Consider the following 18,793-nt stretch of genomic DNA (forward strand, 5'->3'; position numbering starts at 1 on the left):
ACTCGATTTGATTCTAGTGTGTTGTATGGTGATGATGAACAATGTACTGTATTACCATATCGTTTGAGGATCGAAAAGTTGATTATTTCCCGCAGCCTCCTGAAATTACTAGTAGACAGAGAACAATGACATTGGTCCGTCAATAAACAATGACATTGGTCCGTCCTTTCGCATTATTCATTCATCCATAACGTTACTTGTATTCAAAATATCACGACGATGATGTGACACAATTTGCGTGTTTGGTTGGCTATAATGATTATATTTTCAACCACTAACAAAGCGAGAACATGGTGAGTGAAGTTACAGCATGCATATGGAAATGCTAGTCAAAATACATGCATTCCAGCCTCAGGTGAATGTATGTCGTGTTGACAAGGATGATCGTTTCAAACCCCCCAAGGCGCATCTAATGCCCAGGTCCTATGTACATATGTTCTGCTTTCTCGACCTAAATACGTTCTGCTTCTTTGAAATATCGTAAAGTCCTTGGATCAATTACTGTCGTCTGCTCAACAGAAGACGAAACTGCTGCTACTTGAGTAATCACGATACTGTACAGGTGTCAAATGAACCGAACTACCTCCATAACCAAAATAAAGATTGGGATGTCTCATCCAGCTCGCCGGTAGTCCACATAACACAACACGTTCATTTTGCAATCAACTCCATAGCCGTCATGGAAACTGATACGGCGACAGGCTTCTCCATCGTGAAGAGTCCTCGTGGGGACACCCCTCATCCCCGTACCAATCTCCTGGCCCCGCATCATCCTATCGACAATGCCAACCTCCTCTCCAAGGCCATCTTTGGGTGGGCCAACACCCTCCTTCGGGAAGGCAACCGACGCCAACTCAGCTCCGAAGACTTGTGGCCACTCCAGGAATCTAACAAGGCGGCGCCCCTGGCCTCCAAATACGCCTCTGTCTACGTCACCCACGACAACAGCCTCCTGCGCACGTTCTTCGCGATCTACTGGGTCAAACTCGTTGCCGTTGCACTCATGCAACTGTTCAGTGTGGCGTGCGACCTTTACGGACCTGCCTACGTGCTTCCGAAAGTGGTGCGGGCCGTGCAACAGCCAGTATTTGACGCCACCTCCACGTCGCTGCTGGTGTTGTCGCTCTACGGCATTCAAGTCCTAAGTGCCTTCATGAAAGCGCACATGAACTTCATAAACAGACTGATCGGTATCCAGCTCGGCTCGAGTGTGCGGTCGATGTTGTTTGAGAAAGCGCTCAAGCTGAATGCCAAGTCCAAGAAGGAAAAGTCCACGGGGGACATCACCAACTTGTTCTCTACCGATGTGACCAACCTCCTGCAGTTTGCGACCAACATGAATCTCATTTGGATCGTGCCGGTGCAGATTGCCGTCGTGCTCTACTTGTTGTACTTGCTCGTGGGGTGGTCCGTCTTTGTGGGTCTCGCGGTGGTGGTTGTGATTCTCGCGTTGAACGCTGTGGTGGCCATCTTCCTGGGAAAAGAGCAAGATCACTTGTACAAAGCCAAGGACAACCGCATGAAAGTCGTCAACGAAGTGTTTGGGGCTATCCAGATCGTCAAGTTCAACGCGTGGGAAGAGAAGTTCGTCGCCAAGCTCACCGAGTTGCGTCTCGTGGAAATCGTGTCCATTTGGAAGTTCTTTCGGTACTACATAGTGCTCATGGTCTTTTTGTTCAGCACCCCTGTCTTGGTCACGATCACCATCTTTGCCACGTTTACGTTGTGGATGGGCCAGTCGCTGACGGTTGCGATCGTATTTTCGACTCTGTCGCTGTTCATGTCCCTGCAAGAAGCCCTCTTTGGTCTCCCGGTGGTCGTCATGTCTACTGTTCAGTGCTTTGTGTCTGTAAAGCGCATCAACGCTGTGCTGCTTATGGATGAATGCAACCCGTCGGACGTTCAGACACCGGCCTCCAACGCCGCGCTCAAGGCCAAGTACGCCACCGACCGCACGGTGCTGGCCATTGACCAAGGCTCATTTGGCTGGCACACTGTCGCATCGGACAACAAGGACAGCGCCACTGACAAGAAATTAGTGGACGCTATCGCCCTGGAATCTAATGCCAAGGACAACAACGCTGCCTCTGTCTTCTTTGCCGACGTCAATTTGACGATCCAGCAAGGCCAATTCGTAGTCCTCCATGGCGCCGTGGGCCAAGGCAAGTCGTCATTATGTGCAGCGCTTCTCGGAGAAATGCGCAAACTGGCTGGGACGGTGTTCGTGGGGGGCGACGTCGCGTACTTTGCCCAGCAGCCGTGGATTCAGAACGCCACCATCCGAGACAACATCCTCTTTGGAAAGCCGTTCGACGCAGCCAAGTACGCCAACGTTGTGGAAGCGTGCGCGTTGACCAAGGACATGGCAGGGTTGCCTGCTGGGGACCGCACGGAAATCGGCCAGAAGGGCGTCAACTTGTCGGGGGGACAGAAGGCGCGCGTGAGCTTGGCCCGCGCGTGCTACAGCGACGCCGACATCTTTGTGCTGGACTCGCCCTTATCCGCCGTGGACGCCATCGTGCAGAACGAGATCTTCACCAAGTGTTTCCTCGGCCTGCTGCGATACAAAACCATCCTCTTGGTCACCCATAGCCACGACATCATCCAGTCCCCCCACGTTCATCGCACATTCCTCGTCCAAGACGGAGCCGTCACCGAGTCCACGCCGCCTCGCAACCGCACCAACTCGCCCAAGCCAGTCTCATCTGTCACCCCCTTGCCTCCCCCCACGGCCTACTGGGCGGTGGATAGCCAGGATATTCTCGACGACTTGGTCGTCAAGCCTGACAACAACGACGACAGCCATGACAAAACTCTGCTGAACACGACGGAGGAACAATCGGGAACCCTCGTGGTGGAAGAAGGGCGTGCCGAAGGTCGCGTGTCCAAGGCCGTCGTGGTTGAGTACATCCGGGCGTTCGGAGGCTGGGGTTCCATGGCTGTGATGCTGTTTCTGACGCTAATTGTCGAAGTCGTCAAGGTCAGTGGCGACATGTGGCTGTCCCACTGGTCCAATCAAAGCACGACGCTGTCCCCAGAGGCCTTTCGAGCCAACACGAACCAGAACATGCTTATCTACGGCATTCTCGTCATAGGTGGTTTCCTCGCGACGTTGGTACAACTCGCGTCCGTGCTGATGTATGGCTTGCGCGGCGCGAAGAAGCTGTTTTGGGAAATGTTGCACAGTGTGTCGGAAGCCCCCATGTCATTCTTCGACACCAACCCCATCGGCCGCGTTCTCAATCGGTTCGGCGACGACATCACTCAAGTGGACATGGTCATTCCGCTCATGTTTGCACCCCTGCTCGCAGAAACAGCCACTGCGATCACCAAGATTGTCACGACCATCGTTATCACCCAGTGGATGGGACTGATCGTGTTGCCACTCGTAGCTTTGTACTACTTATTGGGTTCGTTCTACTTGTCCCCGTTGCGGGAAGTGAACCGCATCGAGAAGACGACGCGGTCACCGCTGTTCAGTTTGGTCAGCGAAGGCATCGACGGCTCCACGACCATCCGAGCTTTTGGTCCAAAGTACCTCCGTCGCTTCAACCGTCTACACGACGACCTCCTGGAAGCATATGTGGCTGCTCGTTTCGTCATCGTGACTTCGAATGAGTGGTTTGCGTTGCGTGTGCAGCTCATCGGTTGCTCGATCGTGTTTGGGCTTTTGATGGGGGTTGTGGTCATGCACGACGCCATCAGTGCAGGGCTCATTGGGCTCGTGATTACGTATGGTTTGAGCATTCCTGCCAACTTGGCAGAGTTGGTCGGCGCCTGGGCTCGGATGGAGACGGCGCTGATCGCCCCTGAGCGACTGCACGAGTACATCGGGCTGACCAAAGAAGGCGAGCGACACACGCCATTGGACGAAGCGTCGACGCCGTGGCCGTCCCAAGGCCAAGTGCAGTTTGACAATGTGAGCTACCGCTACAAACCCACGGACCCCCTCGTGTTGAAAGACGTGAGTTTCACAGTCAATGGGGGCGAAAAGGTGGGCATCGTCGGACGGACGGGCGCGGGCAAGTCCAGCTTGATGATGTCGTTGTTCCGCATGAACGACGTCGCGGCCGGCCACATCCGCATCGACGGCATCGACATCGCCGACATTGGCCTGCACAACCTGCGCAGCCACTTGGCCATCATCCCCCAGAACCCCGTCCTGTTCAAAGGCACACTGCGCAACTACTTGGACCCGTTCGACGAGTACGACGACGACCAGCTGTGGCTCGCGTTGCAAAAGGTGCAGCTGGCTGGTCGCATCGGCGCCGACTCGGACAAGCTGCTGGGACCCGTGGAAGAAAACGGAGAGAACTTTAGCGTGGGCGAGCGCCAGATGCTGTGCATGGCCCGCGCCTTGTTGCGCCAGGCCAAGATCGTCATCCTGGACGAAGCCACGGCAGCCATCGACCACGACACCGACCAGCTCCTGCAGCAGGTCGTGCGCTCCGAGTTTGCGTCGTCCACGGTGCTCACCATCGCCCATCGCCTCGACACGGTGCTGGACTGCGACCGCATCCTCGTGTTTGACCAAGGTCAATTGGTCCAGAACGACACACCCGCAGCGCTGGTTCACGCTGGCACAGGCATCTTCTTTGAACTCGTCACCGAAGGCGGGTATAGCTTGGACAAGCAGTAGCTATAATATAAATAAACACAAGCCGTATTTACAGTGAATTGTGATTGTTTCTTTTGATGGATTGATTGGGTTGCCAACCTCATGTTGACGATAGGCCACATATCTATCGCTGGCTAGCCACAACCACGTTATACATCCGATATCGATATATATCGAATATCGTAGTGGCGTTGCGATATCGATATGATATTGCACCATTGCGTTCGATACGATGTTATATCGAGATAGCTTTTCGAGATAGCTTTTCGATAAGCGATATATATTATTTCTAAATCTAGGTACTGTACGATACGATGTCAAAATCGATAAAAGAAAAAGATATATCTTCGATGACGATTTCCCAATCACTGGTAGCAGGATCAGAGATCGAAGGCACGCCAGTCCCCGTTCACTGCAACTGCGTTAAACAACCAGACGTTTAAAATAATATAAGCCCGATTGACACTGTGAAGTTAAAACAACGGTAATGCATTTCAGCAGCATAAAACGACCCTTACTTTATTTCAGCCGCTAACTAATCGAGTAGGAGGACTACCGGTAGGCCAACGTAAGCTGTGCAACCACCAGTTCATCACGATGCATGCCATATTAGGATGTGACATGGGAGTATATACATCGTGTAGTTGAGAGCGCCCTTGTTTTCCACGTTCAGTATTAACGTTAAATTAGTACAGATCAAGTGTTGTAGGCATAGCTTTGAATCATTGGACAGGGCGACGATTACAGTGTAGCCTAACTATATCCCTAACGTTCTAAATTACTCGGAGTAGTTAATGATTGTTGTGATCACGGATGGGAGGTCATGTATGCGGTCATAGATGCTTCAGTTTCATTGCGGCAAGCACCTTGACGTGTTGACGTAAAGCAAGTACTGTAGTTGTTTGCCAGAATGAAAATGGCAAACAACTTGTTTTACGAAAGTGCCTGTAAAGTCAGTCACCTTCAACCAACCAATCATCGCGCGTTGGGCTTCCACGCTTCTATACTAAAGTTAGTATCTACAAAGACCGACCTGTACAATGCTAGGATCTCTATCCGTCGCTGCCGCGCAACGTCAATGCGGATGCCACGACTTTGTCAAGACTTCACAATGAGCACAAACCACCGTCAAAACTTGGACCAAATCGGTCCATTTTGTTCTGCGACAAAACTCCCGATGATGGCATAGTTTTTGGTTATGGGTTCCAGATTTATAGGGTATCGGGATTAGGGTTATTTCAAAATATTATATTTGAGAGTACTACTCATATAAGCTTTCCTGTATAAACGTCAAAATTAATACTATTAAACGATATAGGTTATTATTTGTAAGTGCCTCATTTCCGTCATGTTTTGTGATATATCTCACAAGATATTCATTTCTACACCTGACATCCAAAGAACGTTTTTTATATGGCGTTTAGTATGAGCACACAAGAAGTTTCCCTGAAAAAGGCCATCTGGACCTTAAGAAATGCATAAATATTCCCTCGATGCCTTCGACCACTGTTAACTACTGTACACTGTATGTAGTCATTTTAGTGCGTCTGGAACCCATAAGGAGCAAAAATGGAATGCACGAAATAAAGTAACCGATTCTTGGAATACCCTTCAAACTTGAAAGACAAGTACACCATCATCTCGACGCCAAAAGGGGGGGCTATCTCTACATAGTCGACTATTTATTATGTCTCTTTCTAACTATACAAGGCAACACCGCGTCACACATGGCGGGCGACGATGGCGTTGGACCAAGGACGGGTCGTCTTTGCCCTGCACTTAAGAGGGGAAGTTGAACCACCGATGGACGAATCGTCGCGGAATCCCATGCGCAAAACATGCCGCATACACGCGCTCGCTCTATCTACGCCGACGTGCTGAAGCTTTGGAACGCGCGCTGCAGATCGTTGATCAGGTCCTGGATGTCCTCAATGCCGATGGACAGACGGATGAGATCTTCAGGGAATGACCGCGCCTTGCGCACTTCTTCGGGGATGCTGGCATGGGACATGACACCCGGCAGCGAAATGAGCGAGTTCACACTGCCAAAACTGACCTAAAAAGTTAGAAACAGTGTCAAGAGCGCTGTTTTCCATCAAGGAATATATATATATATATATATATATATGTATATGAAAGGATACGAGGATAGATAGATATGTGGTAGGTACTAATTAGTATTGTCCAATCGATTCGAAACACCAGAATCGAAACTGTTAGAGAATGAAATAATGAACCGCTTAAGCCAATCAAATGACGTTCTGGTGAATTTCGGCCAATCCCAAGTACAGATTCAGTTCAGTTGGGCAAAACCGGATATATGCTAAACTCATTGTATAGTATAGATTGTCAAGTCAAACGTTATTGGCAAATTGACTCAAAGTTCAAACGTGGGTGAAATTATGCACAATAGTATTTTTTACCGTGATTTTGAACAACTTGGTGTTGGTCACAATGTGTTGAGATAATTTCAAGTCACCGGTGCAAAATGTAATGACGGACCCAGCGCCGCGGGCTTGTTTGTCGTGGATCGCCTTGTCTTTGTACGACGGTAGACCGGCGTAATAGACCTACCATCGCACGAAATATGAATATATATATATATATGTCCATGATTATATATATTTCAAAACGCGCTGCTGGTAGAAAGATAAAACGGTATTGTTTACCTTGGTGACAGCAGGATGCGCATGCAAAAACGACGCCACACGCATAGCATTTGACTGCGCCGTGAGCACACGCAATCCCATAGTCTTGACACCTAATTCGAGGTAAAGTTAGCAAAGTTTCGGAGAAACGACTGGAGAAACGTACCGCGCAACAGCAGCCAGCAATCCATGGGGGCCAGCCCCGTGCCTTCGGCATTCTGGACAAAGTACAAATCGCGGCACAACTCGGGATCCCTATATATTCCACCGTCAGTATTATTCTCAAGTCCATTCAATATCCGATTCGAAATTGGAGGGGGGGGGGCTCAATCGAATGAGCAGAAGAATCAAATCGGCAGACAATCGATATACGGCCAATCAAAAGCCCAGAACAATCATCAAGTAGCCAATCAAATCCACGCTTCGACCGATTCAACATCGAATTAGTGTGTGACTGAAATGAGTGTGATACTGGATGATCTTCACATGCAAAAGTCACGTATCAGCACAAAAGTCGAAATATTGGGTAAAACGACAATACCATACACCAATCACGTGTCAACCGATCGCGTCATATATCACTTTTCGGATGAGATGTCATCGTGACATGTTCACGTACTTGGCAATCACAATCCCCGACATGGTGTCTGAATGGCCGCACACAAACTTGGTGGCCGAGTGCATGCAAATGTCGGCGCCGAGGTCCAGCGGGTTTTGCAAAATGGGACTCATCATCGTGTTGTCGACACTAAGGAGTGCACCAAATTCATGCGACACCGCCGCCAACGCCGCGATGTCACAGATGCGCTGCATGGGGTTGGTCGGGCTCTCCATCATGACCAGTTTGGTTTCGTAGTTGAGTGCCGCGCGGAGGTTCGCGGGACCCGCGGGGCCACTCAGGTCGACGTACTTGACATGCACACCGTTTTTGGCCGTCAACTTGGACAGGAGGCGGTACGTGCCGCCATACGAGTCATCCGACAGCACAATGTGTTCGCCCGCCTTGGCGAGGCGGGAGATGGTGCTCAGTGCCGCCATCCCGCTCGTGAACGCGAACGCGCGATGGCCTTTCTCGAGTTCTGCCATCTGCCGCTCCAACGCCGCGCGCGTGGGGTTGCCACTGCGCGTATAATCGTACGCGCCGAATTCCGTGGCGGATTTCTGCGCAAATGTGGACGTTTGGTAGATGGGCATGGTCGCCGACCCGTACGGGTCGTCCTTGCATGCTTCGAAGGACACGAGTTGGGTGCTGAGGCCATACACTTCGTCTGCGTCATCGTCAACGTGGTCGGGCTCGGCGAGAGTGACGTCGTCGACGGTGCCGTCGAGATGTGACCGGTTGCGTTTGTGCTCGTGTTCTTCTTCGTCACCTTCACCAGAGACAAAGTTGGTCACGTAACTGCGCTCGAGAAGGCTCTCCAGGAGGGATGGCTTCAACGGCGCAGGGATTGCCGCGGACGAGGCTTGGTCGCGCAGTCCGCCAGTGTCGTACGATGAGTTCTCCATAGCCAGCCGGCGCTCATGAAGAAGGGCCTGCTCTGCTTTGTAGAACTTGCGCGAGCGGAGGTAGTCGCACACGAGCTCGAACACTTCGGACTCCCCCAGCGATTGCTGCAGCGCTTGACTCATCCTGGTCTGCTTATCAACTGAAGTACAAATGACCAAGGTAGTGGTGACAGGAGGAATGACATTGCCATGACGACAGCCGCGTATAGATCGGGCACAATTTTAATTCCCCCCTAGGTCCTAGCATACAAAGCTCAAGTATAGAGGCAACATAAAATACCGCTTTTGTGGTCGTACCATGCAATAACAAAACGTGACCAACAATAGGACAACAATTGGTACAATATATCGCAAAAAAGAAGGTGTACAGCATCACCTTTTGTGAACAAGAACGTTTCATTTGAAATGGAATGTTCCCTGCCCTTGTAATAATGTGTGCATCTATGATCGGCTGGTGCCCATCAGTTCAAGTGGGGAATGGTCCTTGATCGATGGAGCGGGAGGCATGCATAACAGGGGTTCATGGAGGAAGGACGCTACCGGAAGGCGTGCAAGAGATGGCGGGAAGGAAGGTTTCCCTAGAAAGGTCGCATGGGGTGGTCAGAGTTTGAGTGATAGAAGTGGCTACAAGTTAGGCAGCTCGGTTGGGACGACTACACATCCGAACGTTCGTGACTTTTGGTGCTTGGGCTCTGTACAGTATTCTTCCGCACGAATGACTCTACCGGTAAATGAGCACAGCTACATACGTGCAGGTACTGTCAACTCGATGCTCTTGGTCTCTGTGACAGGCTCGAACCAGTCGAAATGTCGACACAGTACAGTAATATATATACATATAGTAGTATTAAATATATACTTCACTGTCAGTATTACACATGGAGTCCTCGCCGGGGTGGGTGGTGTACATATTGACTGACATGCATGAGCTTCTCGAGAGGCTTGATAACCCACAAGGCGCCACGTATCCGCCTCGTAGATGCGGAAGTGGTGATTCGTGTAACCGTTGGCCGTTTCACACCCGATAACTCGACCTTGCAACATACTGGTCGAGAGAAAGAAGGATGGACGGCGTGATGGTCGTGGACTTGCGGGGTGGAGGTTTGGTGTATAGCAAGGCATTGGCAGCTTCGTTTTCAACGCGCCATCCCCACAAGACACACATGAACTTGGCCGCGCTATTGTTTGCCATATTCAACTACGCTGGTACTATGTCACATCACCTCCAACAACATGCAGTCATGCATGATGATCTATCATCCATCATCAACCAAGAGTCTCCGTCGGTTCACACTCGTAGGGTCAGTGACCCGTAGCGGTGGCGGCACCTTGCATCAATATGAGACTCGTTCCCAGCGCCTCGTGTTTGGCGTAGCACCAGCCAAGCAGTGGCTTGTGGTGGGATTTGCATCTCCCCAAGTGTTTTCCCAACACGATCACTGGTGCCATATATGCGCACTCTACCAAAGGTTCTTAGACAACATGGACTAGGTGGACAACCCACCGATTTGCCGACGCCGTGAATAGTCGATTGCACACGATTCCGTCTGAATCTCGAGCTGTAAGAGAAGCAAGCATACCCGTAGCAACGAACTTACCTCAAAACCATCCATTTCACTATATATATACCGCCATTGTAGAGCCAAGGCAAGCGCCTCCACATCATCCTCCACGATGTCCTCGTCGATTCGATGCGCCATATCGGCACAACTCTTTGCCCCGTCGTACGTACGATCGATCGTTTGTGTCCATTCATTTCACATGACGTGGCAACCGTTGATCGTAGTTCCAAGCGTCCACACTTGTCGTGTACTGCACTCCGCCCAAGGTCATACTATATATCTCACAAAAGACCCATTTCCCATCTCTGTACGGTGAACTGTGTAGATTGAGACCCACGCAGCGGACGTTCGACAGGCAGAAGCCACGCCGCTCCCTCGTCATGTAAATCGGCAATCTCATGCCAACTCCATCATGGTCGCCACAGCAACTTCCAAGTGGAAGCGGAGGTGGCATGCGTTATGGCGAACGCCCGTACTACGTCGTCCTCCTTCCCTACATCAAGTCTTACCTGGCAATTCTCCTATCATTGGTACGTATATCATCAACATAAGCAATCATGATGGAAACCACCCACACTACTATCAAGTCTTTACATATATCACGTCTATAGTTCACCAGGACGAGCAGAACTTGCCGAGTCGACGGCATATCCTTTTGGAGTGCACGCTTGGAGATAAACGTGACGCCACGTGGACTCTGTCGACTGTCGAGGGGTTAGTAGCTACTAGTATTGCTACTACTAGGTACGAGAACCAACTCCACTACAATCCACAGACACCTTTTTCGTTGTCATGATGATGGTATGGATACCAACCAGGACCATACCATCAAGCAACCCTCCTTCCAGAACGATAATACCTGAGGCCTCCACCAATTGGTTGGTCCTTGGATGGGATCGATTGCATGTCGTGATGGTGCTGCTGCTGCCGCCTTCGGTACTATCGTATCCCTGAGCTCATTGGTCCATGACTGTTGCAATCTCGTAGGCCGATTCCTCGAACACCAATACCATGGAGTCGTCCAGCGCAAGCAGTAGTAGTAGTAGTAGCCATGTCGACGCAAAGCTGCAGACGTTGCTTGCCATAGCCGACACGACGTGGGGACTGTGTACCGGCGGCGGCTCGTGATGATCCTCCATGTTGATAAGTATGTACAGACAGTTATGCAGATCTACTGTAACACTTCACTGGACCAGCGGCTTCGTTGCTGGTACCGCCATCATCTTGCCTTGATTGGGCTTCTTTTTGTGTTTCTTTTTCACCTGCACGACCACGGGCGGGGTATCGGGAGGGGGTTTCTTTGCATATTTGTGTCGTTGGCTGAGCGCGCCAACTTTGGACCGAAACGATTCGGCAAACGAAAACCTCTGAGATCCTATCATCATCATCATCACCTGGGTTAAGATTCCTAGCAATCCACGTACGAGTGCTCGTTTCGGATAGGACGTCCTTGACCTCTACACAAAACTGAATTAATAGACCGACCCTGATATATTGTTGTGGTGGTGGAATGAATGGAGGATAGATATTAATAGATAGGTCAGACGAATCGAATTCTTAATTTTATCTCTGGATGACCTTTTCCTACATTCTTAATTTTATCCCTGGATGACCTTTTACTAAAAGAAGGTTTAGGATGGGTCTGGATGTCAAGAAAAGGGCCAAATTCTACGATATTTTCTAAGAAATCGCCAAAAAATGAAAAAGTATCTGTCTGGATCCAATTTAGAGAATTCTATATTATGCCAAATATCTCGTTTTTCGCCAAAAAATAAAAAAGAGATTCATGGGACTTTTTTCTGAAAGTTGGCAATAACTGATAATCGTAGATTTCTTTCGAAATCAGTTTGATCCAGACAGTCAAAAATACATGACAACTAAATTATTTGAATTACTTTGAACCAAATTTTCGAAATATTAATTGGGCAAAAATTGGGGCGTGATCCATTTCCACCCTTAAAAATATGTTTTTAGTATATGATGAATAAAAATGATTAAAAACAAATAGAAAACGTACGCCGAAGCACGGCGTGGTTGGCATTAAAGCCTTGCAAGATGTCTTCAATGCATTTGAATTTGCTGTCCGTGCGCTGGTTCTTTTGCCGCTGATCTGCGATTTTCGTCCAAAAGTGTTCGCCTAATATCTTGTCCATCATGTCGTGTTGGATCTAGTACGAATTCACGGGCACCATTACTGTTATGGAAGTATATTTTGATGGGATATCAGGTGATAATCGAAATGAACAAGGGTTCGAAACAAGCCCATGCACTCGATAGAGTGCTGAGACCGACCCTACCTGGAATGCGGGAAACATCATGAGAGGGTTATCATGGGCAAAATGGACAAATTTCTCAATGGGGATGCACCCTATGCATGTAAAGTAAGCGGTTCACTGACGTTTAGCCAACGGTGGTGTTAATGACATTGGACGGACCGTCGCTGGCGGTAGCTATAGCAGTCAGTTTGTTCATGATGTGCTCGGCGTTCTTGTTGGTGTGCCACTTGCCTCCCCACATTTCCTGGACAAAGTACTCGGCCTCGTTCAAATCTAGCACCAAGTCCATTTCGTGATTGAACTAACTATACAGGGTTGAATTCACCACTAACACACAATAAACAAGTGTAATACCGATTTCACCGCTGCCGTCCGAGTCGTACAGACTAAACGAGTATCGCGTGAGGCTTTCTTGGGTGAACGAGCCTACAATGACGACATCCACAACGAATAAATATCAGCGTAATTTACGAAGAGCAAAACACGTACAGAAATTCCACAGCGCGAGCACGAATTCTTCAAAGTCCTGTGAGGATAACTCGTCAAGAAAACAACTAGCACGAATGATATCGCGGACGACGTACGACTTGCCCGCTGCCATCTTTGTCCATGAGCTAAGGCAGGACAGAATGCATGAGATACCACAGATCGCATGAATTGAGAAGGTACGTTGAAGGTCTTTCTGGAAAACTCGGTCTTGGTGAGCTCTATCAGTAGCAACATAATGTGCGACATCTATCCCGGGATCAGTGCATACCAAAGTATTCGAGGAATTCGTATACGTTGATGGCGCCAGACTTGTCTAGTAATGCATACTACATCGTGAGTATGCATCGATTTGGCGGCATGACGATGCACAAGTATCATGTGCCTTGGTTTATCGCGTTGAAGAGGACGTAGATGTTGTTCATGTCATAAACGGTGAACCCCAGCGATTCGAAGAGTTCCTGCATTTCATCGCCCACAGGGTAGTCGGGAGTGCCGTGGATGGCCTTGCTCCACTGCGTCCCCATGTCGTGATGAATGCCGCCGCGGAAATACAGTAGCTGTCTAAAAAAAGACTGGACCATCAAGCCTCGTTACAAGACATACGTTCGTACTTCAACTGTACACCAAGTAGACATCGCACACAATAAGTTGAATACTTCCTGTATTCCACCTACCGCAGTGAACACTGCGGGTGGCGAGAAAATCGAGCAACGACGGTAAATCAGCTTTTGACTACATTCGCATGAAAGACGCATAAACTCTCCATAGCAAACTTCGATCGATGCATGCATGCAATACCGAATCAGGCTTGCTCCATTGAATCCTCAAATGACTATCGCCCACGACAGCCCGCTCATCACACCCCTAGTCACCCAAAGGCTCGTTCCACACCCATTTCAGGACTTCGGCCACCATGGAGCATGTTGTCAATTACCGCAAGGAGCTTCATGTTACGACGGGTACCCAAGGCTTCCACTGCCAAGGATAATTGGTGTACGGTACTCATGAGACCTTGCTTCCTGCATGCAAGCTTGGTGGCTGATCGAAGAATGAGATAACTTTGGCGCCATTTTTTAAAATATAGCTTATGCTCAGTATACTATAGTAAATCGCCGATGGTTTGGTGATTTCAGTTATCCGGAAACAAGTATCCGGATCATCAACCACAGCGTTTCCATGTTGCGAGTTTGAAGGATGCTACTCCAACGAGTTTGGCGCCGATCGTCGGCGCCGTCAACTGCGCGGCGCTTGGGAGCCCATTATTCCTCACATGGCAAGAAACGTCAATTAGACGCACTGAAGGGTCATGGGGCTACCGTCGCCCAAGTAAATGCCTTCAACGGAACTCGCGATCCCGCTCCAAGCAGCCTCATTGCCCACCATCTCGCGAACAACGATGTGTCGGCAGCAACAACACTACTCCTACAACAAGGAACTCGACAACCTTCCCGCGACGACAGAATCTACGTCGGACTGGCACTAAGACAAGCGCTTGAGACTGACACGTCGTTGATTCCTTCGTTAGTGTCGCTCGCAGTATCGTCGCATGCCGAGGTCCCGTCCGACGTATTCGACGCGTGTGTCCATCATTGCCGCGATCACTCGCTATCCAAGTTGGCCACATCCCTCGCCCATGTCGTACACAATGACTTGACGCCCCTTCCTTTGTCCCCTCTCGACTTTGTCACCGTGCTCATCGAATGTGGCGCGAATCGCGCGGCTGTCACCTTCTTTCTGAAGCTGCAAGAACTTCGCTTCGTGCATACGCTACCAACGCATGTCATCCACATGCTCACATGTTTGCAATGTGTCTACGATGGAGGTAGTAGTGCTTTGGTGTTACTATGGTATCATTTTGAACTGTGTCGGATATTTGTTGTGTAAAAAATATTTTTTTCGTACGATTCTTATTATATATCTTGACTTGTTTTCGATATATATATATATATATATCGATTCTATCATGCCTTTCATTTTCAAAATGTCAACTACATATTGTGTGTTCAGTAGAAATATTTAGTCTTAACATTTATTTTAGTTTAATATCCTCTTTCGAATATCCGGCGGTGGTTGTGTTGGGCCTTTGAAATAGGATATAAACTCACTATAAGGTTTTAAGAGGTCCCTGTGCGACTGCAGCATTACAACCATCTTTATTCTTTATAGCCAATCATGATGGCAACATTCATTCTTTATAGCCAATCAAAATGCATCCTTTATTTCTTTCAGCCAATCCTACGACATTGCTCGATTTGTCGGCAATTGCAGCCATTCCCCCCACTTGGCTAATTTAAACTCAACTAAACATTAAGGCGTTCGTTCTCATATTCTCATACATTGTAGTCACACCACGAACAAATACAATGGACATTCAAACGGATGCTGCGTCGATTGTCCGGTACTTTCATTACGACCACAAGATCGTGGCCAAGTCCATTCTGAACATCTTCAAGCGACATATGAAGGCCACTCCTCCATCTTCGCTGCTTCATCAGCTGGCTGCGGATTTGGAATTGGTCCGGCAGGATGTGGTGCCGCTGTTGCAGTACGCTGTAGTGGACCGAGGGCTTGCGATGGAGCCACACGTGTATCTGGTAGGTCCAAATGTTTGGAATTTTAGCCAATCACATCGCGGTGTTGTTATAGTCGTGGCTGCAAACTGCGCCGATGGAGTCTGCGGCGCCGGTGTTGCTGCAATGCCTGCCGTCTATCTTTCAAAATCGACTGGACCATGATGAATCGATGGAAATTGTACGCACGGGCGTCCGGCAATGCTTTCGTCAGGGCCGCGTCGCGCTGGGACTGGCCTTGTCCAACACGGCAAAGAGCTACTATGAAGAACACTCGGAAATAGACACGGATATTGGGTTGACATGGGTGACGTCGGCTTTGGAAGCGATTCGTACCGACGTTTCAGCAACGGACGTAGCAACGGCAGACGAAAGCGCAATCGTGGCGCTGTATTTGCATCCTAGAGTGTCCACAGAGGTATGCACTAGTATTGTGCTTTCGAGTGAAATTTCGTGTTGTGGGGTGGTTTCTCGTTGGAATTTAAATCGATTTGATTGGCTACTTCAGATGAGCTCAAAATTATTAGCCAATCAAAACCTTCTCAATGAAATTCAACCAATCCGATCGATTGTGGATCGGTTTGGTCGGCGCGATTCGATTGCACCCGCTCCCCAAATTTGTATCAAATCGACAATACTAGTATTGTCCTTTTACCCAAATTTGGACCTTTTTGTGCATATTCGCCAAATCTATCGATCGATTCTTTGTTCTGACTGTTGTAAAGATCGTCCAGTATCACACTAATTTGAGTAACACACTAATTCGGTGTTGAATTGGTTGAAGAGTGAACTTGATTGGTCACTTGATTAGTGTTCATGGTTTTGATTGGTCGTATATCGATTGATTTAGTGATTCTGTTCATTCGATTGGGTACCCAAACACTCCAATGTCGAATATATATCGACTAGACAATATTGTATGGACCTTTTACTCCACATTTGGACCTTTTTGTGCTGCATCGCGAAATCCATCGGTCGATTCTTTGTACTGAAGTTTGTATGGACCTTTATGAATGCGATGTTGGTGAATTTCCTGCAATCTGATTGACTCCATTCTTCCACCGATGCTTGTGTCTGTATTTGGTTGTGTGTGGTTTGGAATAAACACCACCATATATATATAATATATATATATATATATACAAGACGTCTCGAACCCCTGTTTAAAACAACAACTTACATCTTTAGGTGGCTACAGCCATGGCCCATTTGCTTGGTCATCTGCCCAATGCATTGAGCAAGTCGTTTGAAACGTCTGGATTGTTTCGTAAACTGGCGCGGGCGTTGTGCTTTAACGGCCACGTTGAGCTCGCGTCGTCTGTCTTTGCCTGGCTCGAAGATATCCACGAAATGCTCGTACCCCTGGAACTCTGGACGCTCTTCTTCTCCAAAACCAAGCGTCCCATCGACCACGTGTTGCTGGAGTATGAACAAAACTCGTGCAGTGCAAAACAAGTGCTCCGACCGGCATTCGACCGCTTTATCGCCCATCTGGAGCACCTCAACGCAACATCTGCACCGGCGACCGACAGCCAACTGGACGAAGCCGTCGTGGCGGCCATGAAAGCTGCTCTTCATGTAGGAGATATGGACACTGCGCTAGCCATACAAACAACAACGTCGTGGGTGTCCACTAACGTCAAACATGACGGGCTGGCGGTTGTCCTTGCAGGTATTGATTATTCTACGTAGTACTGTATTAGCTGGACATGTCGAAATGTCCATCTCGATGCAAGGCCATCTGGCATGATATATGACCATATCAAAAACCCTAGACAAGGGCCATACATCTGGACATATATATGTTATTTTGTCACCGATGAAAACTCGTGTAAAAACCTCTCTTTGATTGGGATATATATATTGTGCATTTCACTCACATTTGGACTTGTGATGTCAATTCGCCAAATGAAATCCATTTGATCCAATTCAAGCTTGTACAAACTATAGGATACAAATATTAGTATATATATAAATATATATGGTTTTGGCCAATGCGGAGGGACAGTTAGTCTAGTTCAAACGTTTGGATTGGCAGAAATTCTCTAGAACGTGATTATTTGATTGGTTCTTTCGTATCCCTTCTCTGAAGCCATTCGATTCTGCTGACGGCTGCTCCAGTTTCGAATCAATTTGACAATATATGCATGTATTATTAGCGGCGCGAGTGATTCCCGACCGACACATTCAACGGAATGTGGCCTTGTATTTCTTGGAGCAACCGCCTTCAACGACAGAAGAAGACCAGCCGGTTACTTGGCCTTCTACGGCAAGTATCTTTGAGATTCTCGTGGCGAATCGCATCCACATGGGGCGCGGGGTCTACCGCAAGATGCTGCGCCAGGTCGTCCCAGACTTGGACATGGTTACCGCCCACGCCCTCCTTCATCACGCGCAGCAGCACTCGATCGAAGTGTCGCCCAATGTGTTTGCTGTACGTGACTGCTATTTCGAAGAGATTTATATATATATATATATACGTTGGGGCCTGTTTGATTGGGTTTTTTTCGTTTCACATGGGGATGGATATTATTATTATTATTACTAGGTTTGCTTTGCACAACATGCCCACAACCAGCGGGACCCGACTGCGTTTGTGTCGCTCTTGGCTAGTATGAGCACGTTGGGCCTTGTCCAAGACAACGGTGTCGTGTATCAGGTACGAACAATCATATTTTTACATATTCGAAAACAAACATGCGTTGAATCTATATATATATATCCACGCACATTATATATATATTTACTTATCCACGCACATTATATATATATATATACTGGATATATATATACATATACATTCAAAGGGCATGAAAAACAATGTTTGCTTTGAATATATATTATTTATATATATATATAGACGAGATAAGGGTAGGGAGACTGATGCCATAATTAGGCTGCCATTCGAGCGTGTATTGCAGCCAACAAGTCCAAGCTCATGTGGGCGTGCGTGGCCCGTGCCGAATCTCGCGGGATCATGCTGGATCGAACCATGTTGGCCGAACTGGAAGCTCTCGACTAAACACTAGAGTGAACGGATAAACATTCCAAAAGAAGAACTTGATTTGACTTCAAAAGGCAAGCAAACATGATGATATCTCGCATTCGGTTGTCCGTCCACCAC

At 48.4% G+C, this 18,793-nt stretch overlaps 5 protein-coding genes across 7 annotated transcripts; 3 read left to right on the top strand and 2 right to left on the bottom strand.

Moving 5' to 3' along the window:
• The first annotated feature begins 510 nt into the window (after positions 1 to 510).
• On the top strand, positions 511 to 4,677 carry H257_05577 (hypothetical protein). The gene has a single exon (XM_009830493.1). The coding sequence runs from the start codon at positions 680 to 682 to the stop codon at positions 4,637 to 4,639; it is 3,960 nt and encodes a 1,319-aa protein (XP_009828795.1). The 5' UTR covers positions 511 to 679; the 3' UTR covers positions 4,640 to 4,677.
• Positions 4,678 to 6,216: 1,539 nt separating this feature from the next.
• Positions 6,217 to 8,936, bottom strand: H257_05578. 2 transcript variants are annotated; one of them, XM_009830494.1, is made up of 5 exons: positions 7,886 to 8,936; positions 7,433 to 7,521; positions 7,288 to 7,379; positions 7,042 to 7,188; positions 6,217 to 6,674 (listed from the first exon to the last, which is right to left on the bottom strand). In XM_009830494.1, the coding sequence occupies exons 1-5, from the start codon at positions 8,893 to 8,895 to the stop codon at positions 6,483 to 6,485; spliced, it is 1,530 nt and encodes a 509-aa protein (XP_009828796.1). In that variant the 5' UTR covers positions 8,896 to 8,936; the 3' UTR covers positions 6,217 to 6,482. The 2 variants fall into 2 exon arrangements, with proteins under 2 accessions (XP_009828796.1, XP_009828797.1); XM_009830495.1 differs by having other exon boundaries at positions 6,217 to 7,188.
• A 900-nt stretch (positions 8,937 to 9,836) lies between these two features.
• On the top strand, positions 9,837 to 11,559 carry H257_05579 (hypothetical protein; the record flags this gene model as incomplete). The annotated part of the gene is made up of 9 exons (XM_009830496.1): positions 9,837 to 9,978; positions 10,073 to 10,214; positions 10,264 to 10,333; positions 10,413 to 10,496; positions 10,559 to 10,600; positions 10,660 to 10,864; positions 10,946 to 11,078; positions 11,153 to 11,270; positions 11,322 to 11,559. The coding sequence occupies 9 exons, from the start codon at positions 9,837 to 9,839 to the stop codon at positions 11,460 to 11,462; spliced, it is 1,077 nt and encodes a 358-aa protein (XP_009828798.1). The 3' UTR covers positions 11,463 to 11,559.
• On the bottom strand, positions 11,519 to 13,623 carry H257_05580 (hypothetical protein; the record flags this gene model as incomplete). Its single annotated transcript, XM_009830497.1, has 11 exons — positions 11,519 to 11,709; positions 11,759 to 11,791; positions 12,352 to 12,502; positions 12,632 to 12,702; positions 12,770 to 12,883; positions 12,965 to 13,036; positions 13,100 to 13,136; positions 13,195 to 13,224; positions 13,280 to 13,317; positions 13,368 to 13,425; positions 13,507 to 13,623. The coding sequence occupies 11 exons, from the start codon at positions 13,621 to 13,623 to the stop codon at positions 11,519 to 11,521; spliced, it is 912 nt and encodes a 303-aa protein (XP_009828799.1).
• Positions 13,624 to 14,284: 661 nt separating this feature from the next.
• On the top strand, positions 14,285 to 18,751 carry H257_05581. Of its 2 annotated transcripts, XM_009830498.1 has the most exons (7): positions 14,285 to 14,921; positions 15,443 to 15,693; positions 15,746 to 16,087; positions 16,858 to 17,341; positions 17,829 to 18,103; positions 18,218 to 18,328; positions 18,566 to 18,751. In XM_009830498.1, exons 1-7 carry the CDS (start codon positions 14,294 to 14,296, stop codon positions 18,689 to 18,691), a joined length of 2,217 nt encoding a protein of 738 aa, XP_009828800.1. In that variant the 5' UTR covers positions 14,285 to 14,293; the 3' UTR covers positions 18,692 to 18,751. The 2 variants fall into 2 exon arrangements, with proteins under 2 accessions (XP_009828800.1, XP_009828801.1); XM_009830499.1 differs by having other exon boundaries at positions 17,829 to 18,328.
• Positions 18,752 to 18,793: the final 42 nt, after the last annotated feature.

Source organism: Aphanomyces astaci (assembly GCF_000520075.1).
Source record: "Aphanomyces astaci strain APO3 unplaced genomic scaffold supercont1.10, whole genome shotgun sequence".
Taxonomy (NCBI): domain Eukaryota; phylum Oomycota; class Saprolegniomycetes; order Saprolegniales; family Verrucalvaceae; genus Aphanomyces; species Aphanomyces astaci.

Excerpts from the sequence above, each read along its gene's own strand:
- H257_05581 (XM_009830498.1), top strand. The coding sequence starts at position 14,294 with ATGCTACTCCAACGAGTTTGGCGCCGATCGTCGGCGCCGTCAACTGCG. Across the intron at positions 16,088-16,857 it reads ATCCTAGAGTGTCCACAGAG|GTGGCTACAGCCATGGCCCA; the intron begins GTATGCACTAGT and ends TTACATCTTTAG. Across the intron at positions 17,342-17,828 it reads GCTGGCGGTTGTCCTTGCAG|CGGCGCGAGTGATTCCCGAC; the intron begins GTATTGATTATT and ends ATGTATTATTAG.
- H257_05577 (XM_009830493.1), top strand. The coding sequence starts at position 680 with ATGGAAACTGATACGGCGACAGGCTTCTCCATCGTGAAGAGTCCTCGT.
- H257_05578 (XM_009830494.1), bottom strand. The coding sequence starts at position 8,895 with ATGAGTCAAGCGCTGCAGCAATCGCTGGGGGAGTCCGAAGTGTTCGAG. Across the intron at positions 7,380-7,432 it reads TTGCTGGCTGCTGTTGCGCG|GTGTCAAGACTATGGGATTG; the intron begins GTACGTTTCTCC and ends ACCTCGAATTAG. Across the intron at positions 7,189-7,287 it reads CGCATCCTGCTGTCACCAAG|GTCTATTACGCCGGTCTACC; the intron begins GTAAACAATACC and ends GTGCGATGGTAG.